The sequence below is a fragment of the Parambassis ranga genome, chromosome 4 (genome assembly GCF_900634625.1).
Source record: "Parambassis ranga chromosome 4, fParRan2.1, whole genome shotgun sequence".
Classification (NCBI taxonomy): domain Eukaryota; kingdom Metazoa; phylum Chordata; class Actinopteri; family Ambassidae; genus Parambassis; species Parambassis ranga.
The window spans coordinates 11,316,109-11,331,479 of record NC_041025.1 but is presented as its reverse complement, the minus strand read 5'-3'; the positions used below and the strand labels follow the sequence as shown (position 1 = coordinate 11,331,479).

The following is a 15,371-nucleotide window of genomic DNA, read 5'->3' as shown; positions in this document are numbered from 1 at the left end:
CAGTTACTCTATCAACCTGTCCTCCATTTTTAAAACCAGCTGGTTGATATATCAGGTTGCTGAAGTTGTCTTCTCTGTAAGCAGACACTTTAACTGGTCGGTGACTCAAAGCTCACTCTGAATCAGTATTAGTGGCTAAAGAAACATCCAGTCTGTCAACACCAGTTTGCAGTTTTCATGTAAAACATAGCTCCACCTGTGCTGGCTGACACACAGCCAACATGTACACCTGGTGTTTCCTTTTCCCTTCAGAAACTGCCTTGCCACTTTTTTCTGTGCATTAATGTGTTATGAAGATCATGAAAGGTCTTTTGTTTTCCACTCAGAGGTACTTGATGTTTTCATTTGTCATCTCAAGTCACTACCCCCACCCCCCACCCCCCACCCCCACCCCCGTCCAGCGTAACTGAACCTTGTAGTAGCAAGATATAATACTGACTTGGTAGCGTCTCTGGTCATGTATTACTGGTAAGGCCCCCCACCCTTTACATCAGTCTGCAATTGTAGATAACAACTATGATAATGATGTCTGTCGCCTGAAGGTCACGTTTGCCATTCCCACTAGATCATATTCAGTCCAGTAGTAAAAGTCTGATCCGGAGGTGATCAGCTGCTTTTCAGGAATGTCAATAGAAAATAATGATGTATGTATTTCCTGTTCCTGAAAAGGACTGATCTCAGACAAACCAAGAAACAACACCCCCTTCATAGTCATACATTGTCCTGATTCTTGTGCATATTAGATAAAAAAAAACATTTGTATATTGCATGATTAGGAATGTATACTTTTTATTTCCCTATTTTCTGTTCCATGGACATGCTTAAACAAACAACAAAAAAAAAATCATTCCAGTTTGTCCTTTTCTTTCTTTTTTTTTTATTACGTTTAACTTGACCATTCTCTATTTTTGATGGTATTTGTTTTTATCTATTCTACGTTCACACAATTAAGAAGTGATATCATTGAATGTTTTAAATTATTAACCATAGGGGGAAGGAAGAGGGTTCTTCAGGTAATGGGGGGGCTCCGATTAATGTGTACACAGGTCACGTAAAGCAGTGTACTGAGAGGCAACCCGCTCTGTCTAATTCACTGTCGGTTCCAGTTGTCGTGAGTTATTTTACCAGGTTTGGCTGTGACATTATACTCTAGTATGACAGATTTTGAAAAAGGTCCTGTCTTTTATTTCTCCATATTCAAGCTGTACAATGTCATGTTTTAAAGGGGACAACATAAATTATCAACATTCCCAATAAAAAGAGGTCCACCCAAATTAAAAAATAAAGGCTGTAAGAAGCTGCTGTAGTGTTTTTTGTGTTACAGTAAATAAACACATAGGCAAAGTGTTTAAAATGTTTCCTGTGTGGGTGTATGAAATGAAAGAGAAGTAATTTGATGTAGGGAACCTTTTTTAACCCTTTTATATTCCTACAGGACATTGAACACACCACACAGTGAATAATTGCATCCATTATTGACAACAAAAACTGAATAAGTGCAGACTGAGTGAAGACCGGAAGTAAAACAAACTGTTTAACAAAATAAAACCGGAAACAACAGAAGATGCCAATATTATAAAATCGTAAGATCATGAGTAGTTAGCCTTAGCGTTCACATATTGGCATCAATCTTTTGGAAGTGAAGATGATTGATTAGATGACAGCACAGACTGTGTGGCACGCATGGATGCACGACAGCTGGTTGACAGGAGGCTGACAGGCTGCTGTCGCTTTCTTGTAGGTTTCTGGTCATATATAGTGCTGAATGTGTCTTTTTAAGACTTTCTCGTATGTTAGCACTTTACTATCGTAAAAGTATTACCTCATTCCAACAATTTAACATGTTTTTATTGTTATGCCCTCAAATCCTTCTCGCTCATACTCACTGATGCAAAATCAGCATTTGAAGAAAATGAAAAGAATGAGTTAATATGTGTTGATGTCAAACTTTCAAACTCTAATAGCGCACACTACAGTAATTCAATATGTGACCATCATGCAGCGTGTGGATGTAATCGAGAAGCAATCGAGACCACTATTGACTGACAGCGAGCAGCTGTTTCAGAGACTGTTTAGCGAACTAAGCTGCAGTTTTGGTTTAATTGTTTTATGTGTAACTTGTTGACTGAACGCACATTCGGCCCCCTCGTCCTCCTTTTATGTTTGACAGAACCCAAACCGAGACGAGGCTGGCTAGCTTTCCTTAGCACACATCCAAGCTACCTGGAGGAAAAGGAGTTTCCTGTGTAGCCTTTCAAAATAAGACTTCCACCACGGGCGTTAGCTTTTTATTTTATGTAAATTATGTAACTTATTTAAAACAAACAGACAAAAATAAACACACAGCTCAATAATAATGTAAGGAATGAATTTGAAAGTTTAATGTTATGAATACAGTGTTAGGTTGCGTGTTTTAAACACATGAAGCGAGGTAAATATTGATTTTAAAAGGTTTGACCGGAATTCCTAGAGAGAAAAGTGTCTGACTTGACAGCAGTAGGTTTAGATGGGTCGTTAGTAGCTGGGGCTCCCCGGGATTGTTCACAATAACAGAGGAAGGCGCACCAGCTCTGACCAAATAAGACCCAGTCGTGGTTAAGATCCTGTTTCGGAACCGTACAAACGGAAACCACCGTTAACGCGTTCCTGTGCGAAGGGCTTCTACTCAGCTATTGTTTGTACCAAGCTAGCTTTGTCCTTCGCAGTCACAGCCGTGGTGGGTTGCTGATATATTTATACAAATCGGTTGTGGAATATGGCTCAGCATGGACATCATGTAGCCAGTTCCCAAAAAGCACTAATGCTGGAGATGAAAAGTCTTCAAGATGAGCCAGTGGAAGGTTTCAAGATAACTTTAGTGGACGAGTCGGACATGTACAACTGGGAAGTAGCAATATTCGGACCCCCAAATACACACTACGAGGGTGGTTATTTTAAGGTGAGTAGCTAATGTTAGCTAGCAGACGATCTATTGTTCTTTTAGCTGGTTAGTTTAGCCTACATTCAAGTAATGTAGGTCATAAAGAACAGCCCAGAGATAATAACATCTGTCTTTTTGTAGCTGTTTTAACAACAGCAGGTAGTAGTTACTCACGTTAACTTTGCTAATGGGCAGTTTTCTGTCTGTGAATATGACAGCTCTTTGTTCAACTTTAAATCAACTCTACTCAGTCACAGTTTAATTCAGTGGTACATGCTAGTGGACACGAAACTTTTAATGGCTTGTTTTTCCTCAAAATCTAAATGGACTGAGGCACCTTCCATGTGTCACTTTGCTTTCGGACCACGTTTGAACACGATTACTTTTATGTTAACATTAAACAAAAGGTTGTTAGCAAATCCGCCTCCAGCATACTCTGTGTGTGGGGCAAACTCATCAATTAGCTAATTCAACCATTTTTCCTTTGCGCTTATCATCACAAATTTAGCATCCACATGTTCGAGCAAGTTTTCTGTTTGTTCAAATGTACCAATCAATAATGTGCTGTAGGCAGCCTCGCTTCTGAAATGTAATCAGTGGTTGAATTTGTTCAAGCGAGTTACTTCCTCTCCTGAGAGTAAAGATGTGTTGTTCCTGTTTATGCGGATTGGTTCTTCAAAAAAAAAAGTCTGCCATTTGACACAGACTCCACCAGCTTATCTTACTTACACAGTGTCCTGTGGCTCGGACCCTCGACGTGTAATGGCTTATTTCTTTTAATCCAAAAAGTTCACAACAGTGACCAACACAGTAGCTTTGTATTTGTTGCATAGCATGCATCCTTCTGTTGTTTTCTCACAAACCAGTATGAAGAAATCTGCTTCAGATGTTGCCTAACAGTGTGAGTATTGTTCCAAGTGCTGTACTAATGTGGTTATCAGCCTGTAGAGCACTATGATTAATTTACTTTGTCCAGCAAAGTCTAATAAACTCCTAGTGGCTCTGCCTCAGACTTGGCCTAGATGCTTATTTTATTGTGCATCAAATAACAGATAATGGGCCTTTTATTGAAGGGGACACAATAGTCCTGTTTTACTGTGGAAAAACAGAAATGGTATAGGTTAGGAGGAAGGAACTTTAATTCATAGCAATCACGGCAAATCAAATTCTAGCCTTTCACAGCGGCTCAGCTGAAACATATCTGTACCTGTGATTGGATTGTTCCACATGTTGTGGCCGCTCCATGTTTCTAACCCCTCTCTTCAGTTGTTGCTTTGTAAATTCCAGTTCTTGAGGGGCATGTTTTTTTCCCCTAGCCTGTGAACACAAGCACAGGGCACCGGCCCCAGCCACCGTACTGTGTGTCTGTGTGGGTGCTGTGTACAGGATTCCTTTGTCGGGCCAGGAATGCACAGCCTGACTGTGAAATCCACCACATGGTCGTGACTCATTGTTCTTGTACCGTGTTTCCATCCAACCGGTTTGCCAAAATCTAGCAAAAAGGGAAAAAAAGTAAACACCTGTTTTGAACATGCTACCTAAAACAAACTGGTGGTTATGACGTGCTGCGGACGCCCATTCAACTGAAACTGACGTCACGAGAAACCTAGCTGAGTCAGGTGTTTGTTTCACGCGGGTGTAGCTCTCATATCCCTGCAGGCACAAAGGGGACGGAGACATGTTGAAATGTTATTCAGGCAGGAATAGATAACTGTCCTGGTTCCACAGTGTAGAAGTAAACAAACATATACAGTATCCTGATAAATTAACCTTTGACCCACAGGTTTCACATGTTGACATTTCATTCACTGGCCAGGGAGAGATTTTCAGGCTGCCTGTCTACTGCTTTGTCATGTGAAGTACCCCCCAGGCTAAGAGCAGCTGATGATTATTATTTGTCAGATTGTCCAATAGGGGGACTTCTGTTAGACTTTATGGGATGCTTGCACAGTGTTTTGGCATTTTCAATTTCTGCATAACATCTACTTTATATAGTCATGTATGTTAATAAAAATATATGTTAATATTCAAGATGTTAGTATCTCATCACAAAGTTTTATTCTAATCAGTTTTACTTGTTGAGCAAAGGTTGAAAAAAAGACTGCTCCTAACAACTTCAACATGCTGTGATAACCCATTTCTAGATTAAGTGACTCAAAAGTAATTGCTGTACTTTCTGACAAGGACTGGTAGCTTCCACCTCTATGCAGACGCAACCAATAGGCTTTACCTTACATGGTGTTAAGTACAGACATGTATTTCCATTAGTGTGTTTGAAGCTGATGGTTAGTTTATTGCTTACTGGGTCAGAATTCAACTTCATGTCTGTTGCTGAAACTAAATGAATGACTTTCCACTTTGTTAGAGTTACCGTTTTTATGTATGGTGTAAGTAGGAGTATGAGTATCAAACACCCACTATGTTTGTTGTGGTTTTTATTCCTACATCCTGTACTTGTGCAGCTCCAAACTCAGCTTTTCAGAACTGTGTCTTTGCTTTGTCTGGGACTGAGACTGTCGGTTCACGTTTGACAACATCTGACCTCTTCCTGCTCTGCTTTGTGTCGAGCACAACCACAGATAGTGACCTACTGTGCACTATACATCCATGGTTATGAGGTAATCTTGCTGTGTTCAGAGAGGATTCTCATGGTGACGTACAGATTGTGCTGTGTGTGTAACCGGGCTGCACTGCTGTGTAAAAACCTGGATCTTTGATGGATGGCTGTGTCATCTGTGTCCCATGCAGTTATTATGTATATCTATTGTGTAAACTGGATCTTTGCAGCTTATATTGCGAAAGAAAATACCTTTCATATCTCAGTCAAGTGGTTTTCTCGACTGAGCCGATATGAACAAAGGGTGTTGCCCTTTGGTTTTGGCCCGGGCCTGCCTGTCTTTTTTAGCTTTTGACAATCAGTTGACAGACACCAGTTCTGTAAAGCAGCTGACTCTGTATTTGTGCCTGCCTGTCTTCCTTCTATCTCGGGTGCATGCTACGTAATCTGCACAGGCTCCACGCTAGTGTTGCAGCAATGGAGGGGAGGGTACAGGCAGAAGGACCCAACCCAGCTGCGGAGAGCTTGGCTGGGCAGGGCCTGTGTGAGCTGCCGGAGTCATGTTTCCCCCTCTGGCTGTGACACAGAGAAACAGGAGCGGAGCAGAGAGGGGAAAAGAAGAAGGAGCACGGGATCACAAGCAGGCACAGCTCTTCATAGAGTGGTCCCCCCCTTTGAAAGGGGAACCTGCTGTGAGCAGAAGTGAGTGTAGGGCCCCTTTAGATGGTTATAACCGACCGTGCCCTGAAGCCACAGCAGTGTGTTCCTTTCCTCCTCCTGTTTGTGTTAGGAAGACAAACAGGAAGTTGTTTTCCAGTGTATTAATCATACCTCCCAGACATGGTTCTGTTTGGAATGAGGTCAAATCACCTAATCAAGAATCGGTTTAAAACTCCAGTTTTTGGTTCTTTTCCCTCTGCTCTGTGCCCTTCTGCTGGTTGGAGAACCAAGCTAATGAGGCAGGGGCCTGTTGGGTATGAACAAGATAATCTCTGGGACCTGTGTGTGTGTGTAAGTGTTGTAGGTTAAGGAATTTGTTCCACACAAGGACCTTTTCCCCGTAATTCAGGCTGATTGTAGTGTGTGTGTGTGTGTGTGGGGCGGGGGGGGGGGGGGGGGGGGGGGGGTGTTAAGGTCTGTAGAGACGGTAAAGAGGTGCACAGGGAGAACGGAATGATTTGTTCTGTTCAGGGTCTTTGCATTGACCTGGTTTACTTTGCCTTGCTGTCATTTTCCACAGGGTGGGGTGCTGTTCTCTGTTCAAGGCAAGTTTTTTTAGGTCACAATTCAGGAAAGATTTTTTAATAGAAAGAGGAAACGAATCTTGCATTCTGCATTCTCGGTAACGAGAGAAATCTTTCAGGCGTCTTTTTGTGCATGCTTGGCAGGAAATTGGCTGCACTTTCATGTCTCCTGCTCAAATGAGTTCTTCAAAGTGGACCACCTTTTGACTGTGGATGCTGTTAATTCTGCGCTCAATCCAATTATGAGGCATGATCTGCAAAGCGGTAGTATGTTGCAACAAATGCACTGAGGTTAGCACTTTGTCATTGATCTTGTGTGTTAGCAGCTTTATGTGAGCAGACAAAGCGGAGAAGACATGGTTGCTGTTCTGACTAAATCTACATCACCACAGTTTTTCTTTACACAGGATTTTAAAATGAAACATTTTTGCACCATTTAAGCAATGAAGGGCCCTTCATAACATTTTGACTTTGACTTCAAAAGAGCTGCATGCAATGCAATTTCCCCATTGTGGGACTAATAAAGGTTTCTTAATGGATTAGGTCGCCTGTAATTGATTGTCCATATTCAATTAACCCTTGACGCTATAGTTGTGTGTGTCTTTAGGCCTTTATATGCAGCTTGTTCAAGGTAGGACTGGATCTTGCTTTGCACCTCTACCACTGCAGAAGACACCGAACTAGATACTAACATAACAGCACCCCTCTGTTAACGGAACTCCACGAATTTGGTTTGTAGAGGCAGTAAAGCTGGGGCCATTTTTGTGGCTTTCTTTGCTGTTTGTTAGGAAAGGGAATACAGGTAATTTGAGGTTTATCTCCTTGTTTTCCACCTCACCTTTCTGTGTAAAAGGTATTTTGAGGGGTCACAGGACACAAAGGCGTAACTGTCTGAGCGGCAGCCATGCTACATCACTCCTCTGATTATGCAATGTAGAGAAAGATTCTGAAGGCTAATGTTGGTGTTGCATTACATCGACTGTGTTGGTTTGGTGTGAACGAGCAAAGGTGGCACTAAGACTTTAACATGTATGTCTTCTTTGCAAGGCATGATCTGTGTGTGTGTGCTTTGTTTTTCATCTAGTAACGGACTATGTGATAGGAGTGTTATGAATCATAGAAGGAAATGTGGTGACTGGTAAGACCTGTTAAGGAGGGGGTTGGGGTGTCTGCATCGCCATGTCCAAACACTCGGTTTCTTGTTAAGTCTAGAGACCTAAACATATTTCATAGTAAAAAGAGGCACATCGTTTCAAAAATCTGCCCTAATATTACAAGTAGTGTGAACACTAGGAGTAAATACAGAAAAAGTCATACATGTTAAAGTAAAAGCCTAAATATGTGGATAATTGACAGAGACTCACATAACAGTCTATTCAAATGAACACCTTACAACACGATCTCTGGAAACTCAAAGGAGAAAGGTGATATTTGCCTTTTGAGACCCTGCAGCATCGTCCTTGCTCTTCCTCCATGTGTTTCTTCTCCTCTGTCTGTTTAGTGTTGATGAGATGGGCTGCTCACTGGTGCAGAGCAAACAAGCTAACAATGCAGCCTGACAGTGTTTAGGCCAACTCCATCACACTTCTTTACTCCATGTATCATCTTCTCCTCTTTCCCCCGGGTCCCTCCATCCATGGTTTGCTGATGCTGAGTGTGCAGGTCAAGGGCCTCAGTCCTGGTTTGAAATCTATAGTTGTAGGTGCTAAAGTGTAGAACTGTGTTACTACAGTTTAAAGCTTCATTGTGAAATCGTGGTCGTACCTTCTTACAAGGATCAATGCTCATGCGTAGCATATCCCCGCCGTCCTGCTTTGCTGTCTACTATCTTACAGACCCACAGGATGTGCTAAATAAGCAATTGTATGGACAGTGTTGAAGCTTAAACCTCCCAGCAACAGACAAAGTGTGATATATGTGGTTTTGTCTGTTTAATGAGACTGTGCCATTTTCCTGTCAGGGTTTTCTTCCATATCTGCTCATCTTGTTATGGATAGGTTTGGGTAAAGCTGGCTTAACGGCTCTTTGCCAAAACTGAAATTAAATTTAATGGGGCTTTGGGATTTTTGCCATTACTCTTTTCAGACATCCACAGCTTTGAAAAGCTCATTAAAAAGGTTTTTGATCCACACACTGTTTCATGGAAAAGACCTGGAAGAAAAACAAACTTAAAACCTGTTCACTCTCTGTTTTTGAGTTTAGTTAAGTTTTGGCATAACGGTACATTCTGTTGAGTGCCATCTTGCACTGAAATGTTTCCATCTTCCTGAATTGGACCAAATGTTTTTTTTGAATGCTAGTGAGAACTAGCGTGGCGGTCGTCGCTGGTCGTTGCCAGCTCAGTGATTAGGTTCCAAATTAAAACAGACATTTGAGTGTCTGTGGGCATGCTGTGGAATCAGAGGCAAATGAAGGGCTGTTTTACTCAAAAATGCACTCTAAGGTTTCATTTGCCCACTGCTCTGTCAGTGGGTTGATATCATCTTAATGCTTATATTGTTTTGTGAGAAAAACCAAGCACTGAGTACTGCTGCATGGCTTCCTCCACTCCCCCGCCCCCGGCTGGCTGCTATGAGCTGAGCTCCTGCCAGCCTGTAATGTGTACAATGTTGGCTTGAACCCTGCACTCTGATGGGCCACCAGCTTTCTGGCAGGGGCAGTCAAATCCAGAGATTTCGTGCCCCCGCCCCTCAGTGTCACTGTTCCCTCTCTGTTTCAGAGCAAGTTTGTTCTGTTTGTTGGAAATCAGGTTGAGTTTTCACAGTTTGACAAAGGCTGAATTTATCTGCAGGTCAGGATGTACTGACACACAGCACAGTGAATCATGAACAGATCACACTTTCAGTGTTCTTTTGCTGTATGCGCTCACTTTGTTATACAGTCAACGAGGGCTGAAAGCTTATACTACATATTCAACCTCCTTTATTCTAAATTAAATTCCTCATTCCTCCTCCCACTCCTCCACCACCACCCCGCTCCCATGCAGCAGATACCCCCCCCCCACCTCGTTTTTTCACCGTGGCAAGGACCAGCTGACCATGCCGAATCAGCAACTGTGTGTGTGTGTATATATGACAAGAGGATCAGCAGAAGGTTTCCTGCTGTGAGCGGTGTGTGCGTGTGTGTAATCAGTTCAGTCGGTGTGCACTCCCCCTGTCCGTGGCTCTCTCATGGCACGCCTCATGGAAAAGGGAGGAGGGGTCCTCCACACACAGAATGTACACTGTGTGAGTGTTGAGGTGTGGTTTCAATGTGAGTGCATAGAATAGGAGAACTCGGGTGTGAGTAGTGGATTGTCTTGGGTTGCAGTGACAGCTGGAGAGGACAAACACAATGTCTTTATACACCCCCCCTTCAGTCACCGATGTTTCTCTGAGCTCCACACACTGTGCAGCTGAACGCACTCCCTTCCTCCAACACCATATTACATTACACTGTCATTAGCTTGTCTGAGCTCAGCCACCTCAGTACAGTTTGCAGTGACTCCACAGCTACTATTTATAGGTACCTCTCAATCATTGTAGAAGCTGATCAGCATGCTTGTATAGATCTTCATTCAGCAGCTGCTTGTTGACATCGGTGCAGGAAATATAGGTCTTTGTTAAGAAAAGCTTTGGCAGCTGTGTGTGTATGTGTGCGTTTGTACAGGTAAGACTAGCATTGTGAGGGCAAGTTTGAGGAGTGAGAACAGTTTTTGATTTATTCAGTTTTAGGGAGAAATCAAGGAAAATGTTCACACATTTATGCGTTGGATTCAGGTTAGGGTGTGTGACTAGTGAAAGGATTACAGTGAATGCCCTGTCAAAAATGGACAGACAGATGTTTGTTTGTTTTCTCTGCACCATTGTACGGACTTGCATTCTGGAATCTGAAGTGATTTTTAAAGTCAGGTAGCATCATGTATTTTTCCCAGCTGTTCCTCTCTCTAATCCCAATACTACAAGATTTTAAAATAACAGCACAACCCATGCGACAGGGTATTAAGATTATCCTGCCAGAGGAACCTTCAGGAAGAAATGCACAACATCACATGATCTAGTGTGTGACTAGATGTAAACAACTTGAAACTTGGAGAGCAACAGCTTGCTGTTATGTTAGTTTGCAGAACACCACATGAGTCTGCATGATCAAATCACTGTTGTATCTTCAACAAGAGCTTGAGGTGAGATTTTAACTGTCACTTTCAATATGAATCAACTGTAGTTTCCTAGCCAGTATTAGCATCAAGTGCTAGAATATTTAATGTTGTTTGAACATTGCTCAAACCCCTCTTCTAAAGGCAGTTTTGAAAGTGTTGACAAAGACAAAGACAGACTTCTGATTTTTAGCTCCTAAATAATTTAATGTTAACAGGACAGATGAGTCAGAGAGCACTTGAGGGGGTTTAAGACCCTTCACATTAACAGATTATCTGAACATGGGTATGGATTGTCAGGCAAGGTTATTCAAGGATAATCGGCCCAAGACACTGTGTGTGCTCGGTTTAAGCTGAAGGATTCATCCTCTCTGTGTTGGACTAATCGGTGGAAATGGTTCCCAAACAGTAACCATTTGGAATGAAGGAGTCATCGCTTGTCTGTTGGCATAGCAGAAGAGTAAATATGCTGCCTGCCATGTTGCTAACACGTGTCTTCTCTCACCGACAGGCTCGGATCAAATTTCCCGTGGACTACCCGTACTCCCCTCCTTCTTTCCGCTTCCTCACCAAGATGTGGCACCCCAACATCTATGAAGTAAGATTAGCCAAGTTTAAAAGCATGAACAAAACTGGGTGAAGAAAATGTCCCCAAGGGAAATGTTTGTGCCAGATATTAAAGAATGACTTATAATGTGCCTAGATAATGAAATCACAATAAGATAAATTAAAAGTTTTTTGTATCTGAATTGTTTTGTCTGAACATATTCTCTCATGTTCCTAGAATGGGGATGTGTGTATTTCAATCCTGCACCCACCAGTGGACGATCCACAGAGCGGAGAGCTGCCTTCAGAGAGGTGGAATCCCACACAGAATGTCAGGTACAACCTTTGCTTGTCTGAAACATTCATCCAACCCGCTGCAGCTTTACATTTTTTAAGATTTCCCTTTGATGCACGATGCTACCTGAATAAAAGAAATATACAATTATGAGCTGCCTGTAGCTGCCCAGAGCCCTGGCCTTGCATTGGGATAGAGAGGAACTGTTGAGAGAGCTGGTGGGAGATCACTTATTATAAAAACAAGACAATTGTTTGGGGCTTTTTTCCTTTAACTGCCTACCAACATGCTGCAGTTTAGATTCCAAAAACAACCAAACATCATGTATAATTCATGCTCCCTTTATTTCAGATATTTATTTGACCCAGATTAAATTATTCAGCCCCTCCAGCTTTCCCTGTTTTCTCTCTCCTTGTTTGGACACCACCCTAACTGTCTTCAGTAATGGGGTCTCTGTAGCCCTCAAGCTGATAATGGCAACACCAACAAATATCAAAACAGCCTCGTATCATCAACTGTGGTTGAAAGCGCTTGTATAATGTAGTGAACAACCCCTTTTCTGCCAGGTTTAAAACAAGCCGGCTGCTTCACTTTCCCTCCTTCTCAGTCTCTTCCTGTCCACGTGTCTTTCCATCTCTGTACATCTCTTTGTCCTACACGCTCAATGTCTCTTGTCTCATCTTACCTCCATCTTTGCTTCACTACCCCTCCCATCTCTGTTTTCCTTCCTTCTCCTCATCTTGTATTGCTCCTCTCTATTTTAATCTCTCTCCACTCTCCCTCAGGACCATCCTGCTCAGCGTGATCTCTCTGCTGAACGAACCCAACACATTCTCTCCAGCCAATGTGGACGCATCCGTCATGTACCGCAAGTGGAGGGACAGCAAGGGCAAGGACAGAGAGTACATCGAGATCATCAGGTACCAAGAACCACACAACCCACACTCTTGACATTTCAAATGGAAGATCCAGCCCTGTGCCCTCACCTCCTTTGTCTCTCTTTTTTTAACAGGAAGCAGGTGCTGGCTACCAAAGCTGAAGCGGAGCGGGATGGTGTGAAGGTTCCCGTCACGTTGGACGAGTACTGTGTCCGCACACAGGTCCCACCCACAGACGACGGCTCCAACCTCCTATATGACGACTACTACGATGACGAAGAGCTGGAGGATGAAGACGACGACGAGGACAACAACGAGGACTGTTTCTATGACGAGGACGACTCGGGCACAGAGGACTCCTGACCTTCCCTCCCTGTGACGTTGCCCACCACCCCCCACACCTTGTTCTCACCCATACACAGACGTACACAGGCCTCCCCTTGTCTGTCATGGACTGAACTTTAAATCCACCTCCCTTCCTTTACTTAGCACAGCCCCCCCCCCCCCCCCCCCCCCCCCGTTTACCCTGAGTCACATGTGCAGTCACAGTATGCACACTAAAACCTGATGCATTGAAGAAAGCTACAGAGTTGCTTTTGTTTGCGTCGTACAAGTTCTCTTTTATTTCTTCAGTGGTTGTCTAAGGTGAGGTTACACACATGATACACACACATAGCAGGACAACTTAAAGGTGTAATTTGTGCTGCCTTTGTTTGGAAACTGGGCTCCCTCTTCTTCGCCCCCTTTCCCTTCCCCCACCACACACACACACACACACAGCAAGCAGAGAGCATGTAGAAATGTATGTGTACAATTTATACCTTTAAAGTTCTGCCGTTTTCACTGCATTTGCTGATAGTTGGTTTAAATTTTCTCAAAAGCCTTTGGCAACCACACAGTCATTGTTACACTTAATCTTTTAAAACTTGCCCAAAGGTTGGGCATGCCTTTTCTTTCTGTCGTCAGTAGGCAGAAAAGTAATGCCATAGGTTAGATCAGAACATAGTAAAAAAAAAAAGAGGAGAGAGTGTTTGCAAAGGAAGCTAATATTAGGGACATACTGGCATACTGTGTGTGTTTCAGAAAGTCATTTCTGCCTCTGAGCCATGCGTTTGACCTCTGGTTAGCAGGCCGCCATGTTTCACCTCTGACCTTTTAAGCCCCAGGGCTTGTGCTGCTCCACACAGGGAAGTTATCCATTTAAAAAAAAAATAAAATCGACACTCCCTTGTGCCTTCCCTCACTCTGATATTTCAGATTAGATGACTCATCCTAAGATGGCAGAAGGGAAATATTTCAGGCTCACCTTCACGCCTCAGGTGGGGCTACTGTGCAGATAGCAGCCTCCTGATGGAACAAGTTTCAGCTTATTTTACAGCACCACCTCTTTTCAGATGTGTCTGGGGTGTATAGATGACAAAAGCGAGATCCAGCAGCTGAACTAAAGAATGGAATGTAGATCAGAACCCCACAGACATCCTCTCCTGACTGCCACGCAGCCTTCATCGTACAGGCACATGCTACTAGTGGCCTGGATGCATTAAGAAACAGCTAGCTGAGCCTCCTGCTGCTCGTGAAACTAAATGCAATGTACTGTATTTAACAAAAACCTATGCAGTCAGTGCTTGAACTTAATATGCAGTGCTTTAAAACGTGGCAGTGAAACTGGGCTTTGCAAAGGTCTGACCTAAACTCCACACCAGCTGTTTATCTGCGAGGGCTCCTCGGTTAGAGATGGACATGTGTAGTCTTATCAGTCTTTGTGTTTCTCTCAGAGTAGCACAAGTTTCCTGGGCAGAAGAGAGATCGCCCCCTGCTGGCGTGTTGTCAGCATAGCCTGCAGCCATCTTGACTCGCCTGAATCATCGAACCCTGTTACCTCAGAGCAGATCCTGTAGCAGTGTGAGTGATTCAGAAGATTGAAAATGGCCTGATGAATTTGTAGACTGACTGGGCGTCTGCTGTCAGGGCCCCTCTCCTAACTGCCAGGAGTGCTCTGCTGCACACTCACAGGACACATTGCCACCATCCAGCAGTATTTCCGGTTAAATCCTTCATATCGCTGTAACCATGTTTCTGTTTGTGTGTGTGAATATCCGTTTATGAGATGTGCTGAAAAGTGTGGAGAAACGCAACACGGGGAAGGTACTGGGTTTGTCTTTGAGCATGAACAGGAGAATGTGGTTCTTCATTAGCATGCTGTTATGACGTGTTTGTGGTTTTAGATCTGCTATAAGGGTCTGGATTAAAGAGGAAGGTCCTCAATTTTATCTAAAACTGTTGCATTGTGACCTGGCTGAGGGTTGTTTTTTTCATTTTGGTGTAATGTTTTTATTTCCAAATTGTGGTGTGAGCTGCAATATTTTCTGTCCTATATGTATTGAGATTATTAAGAATGTTGATTGTTTAAAAAAAAAAACCCAGGGGTCTTCATGGATTACACGTACCAACAGAAAAAGAAAATTGACACCACACAGAAACATTTACATAGCTGTGAATGCTCTGCACCTGACTGATGTTCAACTACATCACATGTGAAACGGTCCTCCGCTTTCCTTTTGATGTTTGGAAGAATGGAATTCCCTTCTTTCTTTCTTTTTTCCCCCGATCTACTGTTTTATCATCTCTCCTCCCCGTTCGATTGGTGGGCTCTCTGAGGAGAAAATAATCCAGCCGTTAAGAAAACAACAAGAACCTCAGGAAAACACCAACCACCACCAACAAACAAACAATTAAACACATCCTGTTCCACACTGAATGAAGGTGACCTGGGGGAGTCTCACTTTTTGGCTTCGA

At 43.0% G+C, this 15,371-nt stretch overlaps 1 protein-coding gene across 2 annotated transcripts; it reads left to right on the top strand.

Moving 5' to 3' along the window:
* Positions 1 to 2,601: 2,601 nt before the first annotated feature.
* LOC114434151 (ubiquitin-conjugating enzyme E2 R2-like) lies at positions 2,602 to 15,018 on the top strand. Of its 2 annotated transcripts, none has more exons than XM_028403123.1 (5): positions 2,602 to 2,938; positions 11,368 to 11,454; positions 11,641 to 11,738; positions 12,483 to 12,617; positions 12,710 to 15,018. In XM_028403123.1, the coding sequence occupies exons 1-5, from the start codon at positions 2,756 to 2,758 to the stop codon at positions 12,936 to 12,938; spliced, it is 732 nt and encodes a 243-aa protein (XP_028258924.1). In that variant the 5' UTR covers positions 2,602 to 2,755; the 3' UTR covers positions 12,939 to 15,018. The 2 variants fall into 2 exon arrangements, with proteins under 2 accessions (XP_028258924.1, XP_028258925.1); XM_028403124.1 differs by lacking the exon at positions 2,602 to 2,938 and adding an exon at positions 10,814 to 10,883.
* Positions 15,019 to 15,371: the final 353 nt, after the last annotated feature.

Coding starts and splice junctions, on each gene's coding strand:
- LOC114434151 (XM_028403123.1), top strand. CDS start 2,756: ATGGCTCAGCATGGACATCATGTAGCCAGTTCCCAAAAAGCACTAATG. Junction 2,939..11,367: donor ACGAGGGTGGTTATTTTAAG/GTGAGTAGCTAA, acceptor TCTCACCGACAG/GCTCGGATCAAATTTCCCGT. Junction 11,739..12,482: donor AATCCCACACAGAATGTCAG/GTACAACCTTTG, acceptor ACTCTCCCTCAG/GACCATCCTGCTCAGCGTGA.